The following is a 12,184-nucleotide window of genomic DNA, read 5'->3' as shown; positions in this document are numbered from 1 at the left end:
GTATTATTATTTGCATATCAGTGTGGAAAAATAGAACCTATTCTTTGTAAAATAGTTCCATTTTGGACCACATGATACACAGGATTGTAAACTTTTGCATTACCATAAAATCTTCAATTCCTAAAAATAAACATATATAACTACAATGAACTAAATTGAAATAAGTTTTAAATTTAATTTCAGGTAAGTTTTATAAGATCTTATCTCCCTTGGATAAATTATGCAGAAGAGAAATAAAGTTCCACTGATGAGGGTGCATGAGGAGATTGAGATATCTTCTTGCTTACACCATTATTCTAGTTCATGCATTAAAATAATAAATTACAAAATTTAAGCAATAACAATGTTTATTTTAAAAATCTATAGACTTTTAAAATGATTTTCATTTGGAAATATCCCAGATGAGCTTTGGTTTCAAAATATTGTGTTAATTCATAACTTAAGACGCAGGGTGGCGCTGCAGGCTAAGATTGTGAATGTAGGTCCCTTAAAACCTCCCATACACTTTTGTTTCAAGACCTTATAAAAGACACGCGAGAAGCTGTGCAAATAATACGGAGTTGCCAACGGATTGGGGCAGCAATATACAATTTAAGCTCAAAATCAACTTTGTGAGGGTTCCTCCAAACAGGAAAACAAGTGTTCCACGTCTCCAGTCTTCTTTGGGGTTTCCTGAAGTACTTGGATATAAGCAAACCGACTACAACATGGGGAAACTACAGAGAGTTCAACCGAGCAGGCAAGTGATAGCCTTTATTTTTATGATGTTTTTGTCTCAGATTCGCCCAGAGTCTCTTCGTTATTCTGTAGAGGAGGAAACAGAGAGCGGCTCCTTTGTAGCCCATCTGACAAAGGACCTGGGCCTGGGAACTGGGGACCTGGCAGCCAGGTCTGTTCGGGTTATGTCTGATGATTATAAGCAGCGTTTGCTGTTGGATCCTCAGACTGGCGATTTGCTTCTGAAGGAGAAAATAGACCGGGAGGAACTGTGTGGCCCTATTGAACGGTGTGTACTGCATTTCCAGGTGTTTCTTGAAATGCCAGTGCAATTTTTTCAGGGAGAATTATGGATCCAGGACATAAATGACCACTCTCCAGCATTCACTGATAGGGAAATGCTCTTGAAAATACCAGAAAACAGCCAGCCAGGGACTCTATTTCCATTGAAAGTAGCCCAGGATTTGGATGTGGGTAGCAATGGGCTTCAAAAATACACCATCAGTCCCAATTCTCATTTTCACGTCCTTACACGAAATTACAGTGAGGGCAAGAAATACCCAGACCTGGTACAAGACAAAGCCCTGGATAGAGAGGAGCAGCCTGAATTCAGCTTAACCCTCATGGCTCTGGACGGTGGCTCTCCACCTAGATCTGGAACAATCACAGTTCGAATCCTGATCATGGACGTCAATGACAATGCTCCCGAGTTTGTGCATACCCCATATGAGGTGCAGGTCCTGGAGAACAGCCCCTTAGATTCCCCAGTCCTCAGCGTCTTAGCTAGGGATGCAGATGCTGGAAACTTTGGGAGTGTTTCCTATGGCTTGTTCCAACCATCTGATGAGATTAAACAAACTTTCTCAATAAATGAAGTCACAGGGGAAATCCGACTGAGGAAGAAATTGGATTTTGAAAAAACTAAATCTTATCATGTGGAAATTGAAGCTATAGATGGAGGAGGCCTTTCTGGAAAAGGCACTGTGTTCATAGAGGTGGTGGACGTGAATGACAATGCCCCAGAACTTACCATATCGTCACTCACCAGCTCCATCCCAGAAAATGCTCCTGAGACCATAGTCTCTATATTCCGTGTTGGAGATAGAGATTCTGGAGACAATGGAAAGATGACTTGCTCTATTCCAGATAATGTGCCCTTCATTCTAAAACCGACATTCAAGAACTTTTACACCCTGGTGACAGAGAGCCCGCTGGACAGAGAGAGCAGAGCAGAATACAACATCACCATCACAGTCACCGACATGGGGACACCCAGGCTAAAAACCGAGCACGCCATAACCATCCTCGTCTCTGACGTCAACGACAACGCCCCTGCCTTCTCCCAAACGTCATACACGCTGTTGGTGCGAGAGAACAACAGCCCCGCCCTGCACATAGGCAGTGTCAGCGCCACAGACAGAGACTCAGGCACCAATGCCCAGATCACCTACTCACTTCTGCCAACCCAGGACCCGCACCTGCCCCTCGCCTCGCTGGTCTCCATCAACGCAAACAATGGGCAGCTGTTCGCGCTGACGGCGCTGGACTTCGAGGCCCTGCAATCATTCGAGTTCCGCGTGGATGCCACAGACCAAGGCTCTCCCGCGCTCAGCAGTCAGGCGCTGGTGCGAGTGGTGGTGCTGGACGACAATGACAACTCGCCCTTCGTGTTGTACCCAATGCAGAACGCCTCTGCGCCCTGCACTGAGCTGGTGCCCAGGGCGGCAGAGCAGGGCTACCTGGTCACCAAGGTGGTGGCGGTGGACAGAGACTCAGGCCAGAACGCCTGGCTGTCATACCAGCTGCTCAAGGCCACGGAGCCAGGGCTGTTTGGCGTGTGGGCGCACAATGGCGAGGTGCGCACCGCCAGGCTGCTGAGCGAGCGCGACGCGGCCAGGCACAGGCTGGTGGTGCTGGTCAAGGACAATGGCGAGCCTCCGCTGTCTGCCAGCGTCACGCTGCACGTGCTGCTGGTGGATGGCTTCTCCCAGCCCTACCTGCCACTCCCAGAAGTGGCGCCCGAGCGCTCGCAGGGGGACTCGCTCACTGTCTACTTGGTCATCGCCTTGGCGTCGGTGTCATCGCTCTTCCTCTTCTCTGTGCTGGTGTTCGTGGTGGTGAGGCTGTGCAGGAGGCGCAGGGCGGGGGCGCCTGGTGTTTGTTCTGTGCCTGAGGGCCACTTTCCTGGTCACCTGGTGGATATCAGTGGAACTGGGACACTGTCTCAGAGCTACCAGTATGAGGTGTGTCTGGCTGGAGACTCTGGGTCTGGTGAGTTCAAATTCCTGAAACCAATATTCCCCAATCTCTTGATTCAGGACAGTGGAAATTAAAGAAAGCCCCCACCTGCACTTATAGCTTTGTATTCACTTAATTGTTTTATTTTGTTCAATTAATCTCCCATTAATTTGGGCAAACAACCAATTGCAAGGTCTTTTTATTAAGAAATTGTGTTTCTTGAACATTGATAGCACTATCCCAACCATATCCTCCTGATAGTGCTTAATTTGTTCTTTGTTATTGGTAGTTAATGTAATTAGCATTTAAATTACAGAATGTATTGAATGTGTTTTCTCCCGAATTTGACTTTATCTAGGTGAATAATATTTCTCTAAGTAGAAATTACTCAATAGTATTCAAATTTTAGCAACGTTTAAAATTAGTTAATATTAAAGCTTTTATGAAGTCTTGAATTCCTATTACTTGTGGTGCCTGTCTTTACCATATAATTTCATCTTTTCAACTCCAGAGTGTTTGAAATTCTATTTTATTTCATTGGTGCTGGGGATGGATCCCAGAATTTCTTGCATGCTAAGCAAGTATGCATTCCACTGAACTTCAAATCCGAATGAATTTCTTTGTATTTACATTGGCTTTTCTGTTGAGTATACTACTGATGTAAGCTTTCTGAATATATGTAAGCTTAATATTTAGCATACTTTTTCTCCCAAATTGTATATAAACTTGAACTTTGTTAAAATATCAGTACCTTAAAATTGTGACCCATTTGTGACACCACCTGATAGATTATCTTAAATATTTGGTTACTGTATACTTAGTATATTATATGGGTTTATAAATATGAATATTAAATTTAAAAATAATTCTAATCCACAAATAATAAAGAGGAAACCTTATATAATTTCTTATTTGTTTCAATAAATAAAACTGTTAAGTGGCAGATGGCGTGACTCTGTGGTAGAGCATGCATGCATACATGCAAGGCCTGGTTTCAATTCCTAGCACCAAAGCAAAACCAAAAATTTTGTAGAAATTCTGTTAAATAACATCTTGCTAATGAGCTTTAAAAAATAATCTTAGAATCTGAAATAAACCCTAAACTTCTCCAAAGAATTTGGGACATCTGATTTTGCCCTTCCTTTTGGCCTACAAATACAAGTGTAAGTGTAGGATCCTTTTGTTTTTCATTGTGACCACTGTGCTACATTCACAGCCCTAATTGTAGTATCATGTGTTTTTCTGCAGCTTCGCCCCACTCTTTCAAAAGTGTTAGGAAATTTCTCCTGAATTTCAGGAATTCTATTGAATTCTGATTATCGGTTGATCTCAGATTTTTCACTTTACATTACTTTGTGGATATGGAAGGTATTTATCAACAAAATAATGCATTCTTTTCTGTGTTTGATTATCTTCTGTTTGTTTGTTAATGTAACCTTTAGTTATTTTGATTTAGTTTAACTTTCAATCCTACTGAAGTTGCATGATAATATGTATATCATTTAAAGTTACACATTCACTATGTATAAATATTATTACAAATTATTAAATTATTTACAATTTAATATTAATATTTATGGAACACTACTCATGCACTAGGTATGCAGTAACCAAAAATTAATATAATCTCTAACATATCACATATCAAAATAAATAATATTTTGTCTCTGAACACATTGGAACAGTAATTAATTTACCTGAATTATAATTGTTTTATATTGTGTTCAGTAAGCCAATAGGTGGATAATATGATTTCTAACTAGTAAATTCATATGAATAAAACTCTATGAAGACATCATTGAACTTTTAGCAGAATATGAACAATTGAAAAGGTTACTTTATAATGTAACACATTATAAAGATTTATTTTTAAATCTCAAATATAATTCTATTGAAGTTTAAAGTATACACATTTTTTCACTGAGTTATTCTTTTTTCCTAAGTATATATTGAAATAAACAAAGGTAAATTGCTATTTGTTATTCTTCAAATATAATTTTTTGCTTTCCTTCCTTTTAAAAATTTAAGTGAGGCAGAGACAAAAATAAGAAAACACAAATATGTAAGACACAAATATAGAAGTAAACACTAATGACTTTTCAATTTATTAGCTATTTAAATGAAATAGTTTTATATATGACAATAAAAAATCAAATTGAAGGCTTTACCAATATATTTCAATACACAAATATCCAAGTTCACTTTTTTTTTGTTTATCCTAGGCTAGTCTAATTTGTATAATCACCTAAATAGACTGAACAAATAAACACCCAGAACCCACTTTATCCCTGGAAAAAGCATGAATTATTCCTTACCAGCAAGGAGCCACTACAGGACTATAGAGCAGATCAAATTTTGAAATTCAATTATTGGAATTTAGCAATAAACATTGTAAAATTTCACAGTATGCATACCTTATAAAAATGTGTCAGTTGATTGTCATAGGAAAAAATAGGAAATGGAGGCAAAATATCTTGATAATAACACCCATTTAAACATTTTGCCTCACTCAAATATACACAACTTTTGTAATTCCTTTGTTGTTTATAGGCACAGCATGTAGTAAGTTCAATGCATTTTTTTCTGGGGGCAAAATTCTATTGAAGGCAATATAGCACATATCACTCAGATTCCTACTTTCTTTATAATCAAAAGTTGCAAAAAAGGAATTTTTTTAAAGTGTGAAGTTAAATCTCATTCATATTTTTGGTGGAATTCTGCTTCCAGGTTAGATGGATTGTCTGGCAGCAGAAAGCAACCATGAAAATTGGCTAAATATCAGAAATTATTTCTCTACAGGAACAGAGGGCAGATTATATGATAAGAAATAAATGGTTTAAGATTTCTGAGAATACTTAGGCATGAGAACTGAGTCCTACAGTCAGTTTTCCCCCAAGGAAATTTGCTAAGTCAGAAAACTAACAACAGACTCTTAAACAGGGACAGACTAACTTCTATAGCCTTTAGTAGACTGGAAAATTCAAGCTCAGGATCAGTTTCCCTGCTCAGGTCACTTGTCAAACTCAGGATAGCCCAGGGCAGAAGTCTGAAAACCCAAGTAGAAAATTCTTAGAAAGCAGAATGAAGTTTTCTTTACTATTCAAATATTAGAGTTTGGGATCTGGCATAGGAAGGGGCATAGAAAATATACCAATTTTTCAACTGAAAATTCTGTAGGCAAGGTGCTTATCAGGATGTCAAGGAACCTTGACTGTTTCAGTAAACACAATTTGACTAGTGAGGGTTCTATCAGGCTGACAGAGGAAAAGGTAAACTCATCCTAGGGAAATACAATATCACTTTTATCCTGGACATCTTTTTACATAAATACCCAGAATTGAGTGAAAAGTAATAGACCACTTATGCACAAAACTGGATGTCTGAGTAAAACCAAGAGAAAAAACATAATACAAATGACCTCCAGATAATCCAGATAGTATAATTAATGTTAAAATAAGCATGAATAATATGTCAAAAATAAGGAACAGTAGAGAAAATAGACATAAAGAGATTTTGACCTGACAACTGAAATCTTAAAATGAACATTCTATAATGGCAAAATTATAGTGTCTGACATAAAACTATTGAAATAGTTTAATGCCATAGATATAGAAGACTACAGGAATAGTGGATTGCAAGATAGGTTAATATAAAATATCCAAATAGGAGCACAAAAAATAATGAAAAATAACATTAATGACATGTGAAACATAATGAAAAACTCTAACATACATATGATTATAATTCTAGAAGGATAAGAGATAATTGAGTGGTAATAAGCAATATTTGAACAGTTAATGACCAAGAATTTTCCAAAACTGTCTTTAACTGTTCAAGATATTCACAGCAACCCAATCAGGATGTAAATTTTTAAAAAGTCCAAAATTCAAAATAAAAAATCAAGATCCAAATTAAAGAGAAAAAAATCTCAAAATCAATCACATAAAACATCACATATTATTTTTAAGAAGCATTAGTAAAGTTAATGTTAAACATAAATCCCAAAACCAAAAGAAAAAAGAATGCCCTTTAAAGATAAGAAAATTATTAGCAGACTAGAATTCTATCACCAGCAAACATTTCTCTCAGCAATGAAGTTGTCAGACAAACAAAAACTGAGAGAATTAATCACAGTCACACCTGCACTAATGGAAATACTTCCAGTGGAATTCATTAGGCAGAAGGAAAACAGTCCTAAAGGGATCACAGAATTGCAGGAAGAAACAAAAAAGACAGGAAGGGTAAATAAAAATGAGTATTGATTTAATGTTGATTATAATGGGCAGTGTCAGTAGTTTCTTGAAGGATTTAAAATATGCATTAAATTTAAGTTCATAACAACAACAACAATGTGAGAGGTAGAGGCATAGATTTGGAGAATTCTAATGTTTTAATTAAAATTGTGGAGTTACTAAGATCAATATTTTTATTAGATTCTTATAGATCAAAGATGCATGCTGAGATTTCTTGAATAATCACTTAAAGGATAACCAAAATAAAACTATTTTAAGGGAAATTTAATATAACAATGATTTGAATGCCAAAAGAAGAACAAAATTTCAGGAGCATGTAAAAAATAATTGGATGTTAATTATAGATGGGCAGATATCAGATATTACATTAATAATGCAATTGAGCCAACAATATTGTACACTAAATTAAAGAAAACTCAACTATTGCTATAAAAAATATATGGGCTTGTGAGAGAAAGAATACAGAAATTTGAAAGTTTAAAATTGGAATAAGATTATAATATAAATGATAGCATTTTAGTGTAGCTATATTCACAAAAGACAAAGGAGACTTTTAGGAAAGATACATTGCTAGCAATAAAGAGAGATGTTTTACCATCTCTCTTTCACACCAGAAATATGTGAGTTTTAAGACTGAATATTTCCCTCTAAGATAACTACAGAATAAAAGAAAATATCAAATTGATGAAATACAAATTAAAAGTAGATAAACCACAATCCTCTCAATTTCTGATAGAATAAGAAGACAAAGCACATATGCATGCATCCATGTATGTGCACACATACACACATGCAAGAATACTGAATTTCTAAACAACACAAACATATTCAAATACATCAACATCCATAGCACACTCATGCATACATATTATTATTACTTGTATATAAAATGTGAAAATGGCCCATATTCTGGGTTGTAAAACAAGCCTCATATTTAAATAAAAGATTTTGAGATGACTCAGTATACTTTTTGACTGCAGCAAAATAATGCAGAAATTAAAATATGACAAGAAATCCCCAAATACTTCAAAATTAATAATAAAACCCATGAGTCAAGAAGAAATCACAACAGAAATTTTCAAGTAATTTCAACTATGTGAAATATAAGAACTGACATATCTATTTCATTGAACTTCTATTCTCCCCACCCATCTTATTGTGTGTTAGCTTCCATCTCAGAGAAAACATTTGACCTTTGGTTTGAAGGGGGGGGATTGGTTTATTTCACTTAGCATGAAAGTCTCCAGATTCACCCAGTTACTGGCCAATGTCATAAAGTCATTCTTTTTTTCTGTGTAATACTCTGATCTATCTATCTATCTATCTATCTATCTATCTATCTATCTATATACATATCTATATCTATCTATCTATCTATCTATATATATATATATAAAATAAAATTTCTTTATCCATTCATCTGTTGAAAATGCTGCTATAAACATTGATGTGGCTGCACCACTGAAGTAAGCTGATTTTGAATCTGATGTAACATTCCTATGTACATATATAAATATACCACAATGAATCTCACCATTGGGTACATCCACAATAATTAATTTTAAAAAAACTATGGGTAAATGGCAGAAAGATCATTATAGGGTAGGCAGCAGGGGTGGGCAGAGGGAATGGGAAGGAGAGGTACTGGGGTCTGAATTAGAACAAGATATATTCCACACTTGTATAATAATGTCAAAATGGATTGTACTGTTATGTATGTCTAAAAGGAACCAATAAAAATAATTTTGCAATGAAGAAGTGATATGTGAAATTTTAAAAAATGAACTGACATATCACAACAGAACTTGGGAATTTAAAACCTTAAATGCACACATTAGAAAAGCAAGACTACAAAAATCAATACAAGCTCTCATATGAAGAAGCTAGAAAAACAACAGCAAATCAAATGTGAACAGAGAATGGAGGTATACATAGAACACACCCAAGCAAACATGTATAAAAGAAAATGGCAAATATTCAACAGTGAAAAATCTGCAAACCCGTAAGTGGGTTTCTTTGTAATTTTTAATAAAATTAAAAACTTTTAGATGAAGAAAGATAAAAGAGAAAACACCAACTGACAATATTAGAAATGAAAAAGAAAAATAATTACCAATCCTACAGATATCTTTTTAAAAAATTGAAAGATTCTATTATGAATAACTTCATGCCAATAAATTTGACAACTCATATAAAATATCCTTTAAAAACCCAGTTTTCCATAAATGAAGCAAGAAGAAATAGAAAATCTGATTAGTCAGATCTATTAAATAAATATTGTATTAAAACTTTTCACCTCAGAGTGATAGGTTCTTTCAAATAATTATGTAAAAATTAATACCAATTTATAAAAACTTAGAAAAGAGAAATTAAAGACATTTCTGAAATCATTTAAGCTCCAGCAAAATTTGAGTAGTTATGACACCCAAACCTGAATTTGACAGATAAGAAAGAAAAATAACAAACCAATTTCTTTTATAAACGTATATAGAATTTTATTTTAAATATTAAGCAAATAAACTTCAGAGATATATAAGAGGAAAACAATAAATTAAGAGAAAATGGAATGCAATGCAGCTTAATATTTGAAATTTGATCTGTTATTTACAGATAAAAGAGAAAATAAAATGATCATCTCAGTGGGTAAATCAAATGTCATTTGATATAATTCAGAACAGATTAATGGTAAAATTGTTAGCAAATGAAAATGGAAGGGAACTATCAAAGTTTCTTTTAAAACCTATAGTGCACATCATTAGTGATAAATTATTGGAAACTTTCCTCTGGAGATCAAGAATGAGAATAGGATTCCCAACCTTACTACTTCAATTCAGTAAGATTTACTATTGGCCCTAATCAGTGGAATAAGACAAAAAAGGAACAAAAGGAACAACAATTGGAAGGGAAGAAATCCTCTTTTTAAAAAAAGATAATTATTTCATAAAAGCATGAAGAATCTACAATTTATTAGCAATTATTAAATAAAGTTAGCAATGTCACAGGATACAAGGTCAGTATACAAATCTGAATTGCCTTTATATACACCAACAATAACAAAAACTAAAAGTTGAAATATACATTACAATAGTTTTATCAAATACCTGGAAAGAAATCTAATAGAATATTCATAATAATCTTACACTGAAAACCACAAAACATTATGAGATAATCCAACTAAAATGAGGAATATACAATGTTCACTAATTGAAAGACTCAATAATAGGAATGATGAGAATGTTAGTTCTTCTCCAATCAATCTATAGATATAATAAAATCCTCAACAAAATTTTACTTAATTTCTTTTTGAAAACTAACACACTGAATATAAAGTTTGTATAGAAATACAACAGTACATTAAAATTAAAGCAATCTAGAAGAAAAAGAATAAAACTAGAGATATCACACCAAAGGCATGGTCCATAGAAGAAATAAGTTGGACTTCAGTACAATTAAAATTTTCTGCTCTGCCAAAGAGTCTACAAATGAAATGAAAAGACAGGTCACATATTAGAAAAATATTTGAAAAAGGCATATTACTAAGGACTATTATCCAAAATATATGGATACATGTCATTAAAACTCAACATAAGAAAACCAACATTCTCATTTAAAACTGGACAAAGTAACAAACAAATTTACCAAAGAAAATAGATAGATGGCAAATAAGCATGTGAAAACATGCTGTATATCATATGTCATCAGGGAAATGCAAATTAAAATAACATTGGGATACCACTGCAAAACCATTAGAATGTACAAACTCTAGCTCACTGACAAAACGAAAAGCTGAGGAAGATTGGAGCAAAAAGAATTATCATTCACTGCAGATGGGAATGAGAAATGGTACAACTGGCTTTGGAAGACAGTTTGGCATCTTTTTACAAAGCTCAATATACTCTTACTATTTGATGCAGCGGTCTTGCTCCTTAGTATATATTCAAAAGAGGTGAAAATTTAGAACCACACAAAAACTTGCAAGGTGATGTTTATAGTAGCTATATTCATAGCTGTCAAAATCAAGATGTCCAACAATAATCAAATGGATAAGTGAACTGTGGTACAGCCAGACATTGAATATTATCATTCAACACCAAAAGAAATAAGTAAATATCCATCAAACCATTAAAAGTCATGGAGAAAAATCTCAAATGACTATTTCTAAATGAAATAGTCAATCTCAAATGACTCTATAATGTACTACTCTGACTACATGACATTTTGGAAAAGGCAAAACTGTGGAAACAGTAAAAATATCTGTGGTTTACAGTGAGTTCAGGTGAGGGAGACTAGGTGATTTTTAGGGCAGTGAATTTACCTTGTATGATACTCTGAAGGTGAATACATGTCATTACACACTCGTCAAAACTCATACAATGTACATTACAAGTAATTAACCTTAATTTAAACAATAGACTTAGTGATGATGATGTGTTAATGTAGGGACAGCAATTGTAAGACATGTACAACTCTAATAGGGGATGTTGATAATAGGAAAGGTTGTGGATGTGTGGGGACAGGGATATATGGAAAATCTCTTTGCCTTCTGATTTATTTTCTGTTAGTCTAAAACTTCTCTTTAAAACAGTCCATTGATTTTTAAATGGAGGATTTACCTCTTATATACAAAATTCAATGATGAGGCTATGGTAATCAATAGAATGTGGTATTGTAGGATAAACAGAGAGAAAAATAAAATACTTAAGCCAACGTGTGGTCACCTGATTTAAGACAATAATGTCATTTCAGAAATAATGGGAATCATCTTCCCCATGGTTCAAAGTCATTTGGATATTTCCATGAAAAATGATCCTAACATTACTCACTTAAAGTAATTTAAAGTTGATTATAGTTTTCAACTGGTAAAATATAGTTATTAGTTTTTCAAAACATATAAGAATATAATATGCTTTGGAGTATGCAAAAGATTTAACTAGTACACACAAACTGCCAACTATAATGAAATGTATTGATAAATC

The 12,184-nt window shown here is 34.3% G+C and overlaps 1 protein-coding gene across 1 annotated transcript; it reads left to right on the top strand.

The window, feature by feature from the left end:
- Window positions 1-388: 388 nt before the first annotated feature.
- On the top strand, window positions 389-3,410 carry LOC124103576 (protocadherin beta-4). Its single transcript, XM_046460260.2, has one exon. The coding sequence runs from the start codon at window positions 708-710 to the stop codon at window positions 3,048-3,050; it is 2,343 nt and encodes a 780-aa protein (XP_046316216.1). The 5' UTR covers window positions 389-707; the 3' UTR covers window positions 3,051-3,410.
- Window positions 3,411-12,184: the final 8,774 nt, after the last annotated feature.

This window comes from Marmota monax, unplaced genomic scaffold (genome assembly GCF_021218885.2).
Source record: "Marmota monax isolate L192 unplaced genomic scaffold, Marmota_monax_Labrador192_F-V1.1 WCK01_AAM20220418_F8-fsc00006, whole genome shotgun sequence".
Lineage (NCBI taxonomy): Eukaryota > Metazoa > Chordata > Mammalia > Rodentia > Sciuridae > Marmota > Marmota monax.
The sequence above is the reverse complement of the archived record's forward strand: the minus strand, read 5'-3'. Positions and strand labels throughout refer to the sequence as shown.

Coding starts and splice junctions, on each gene's coding strand:
- LOC124103576 (XM_046460260.2), top strand. CDS start 708: ATGGGGAAACTACAGAGAGTTCAACCGAGCAGGCAAGTGATAGCCTTT.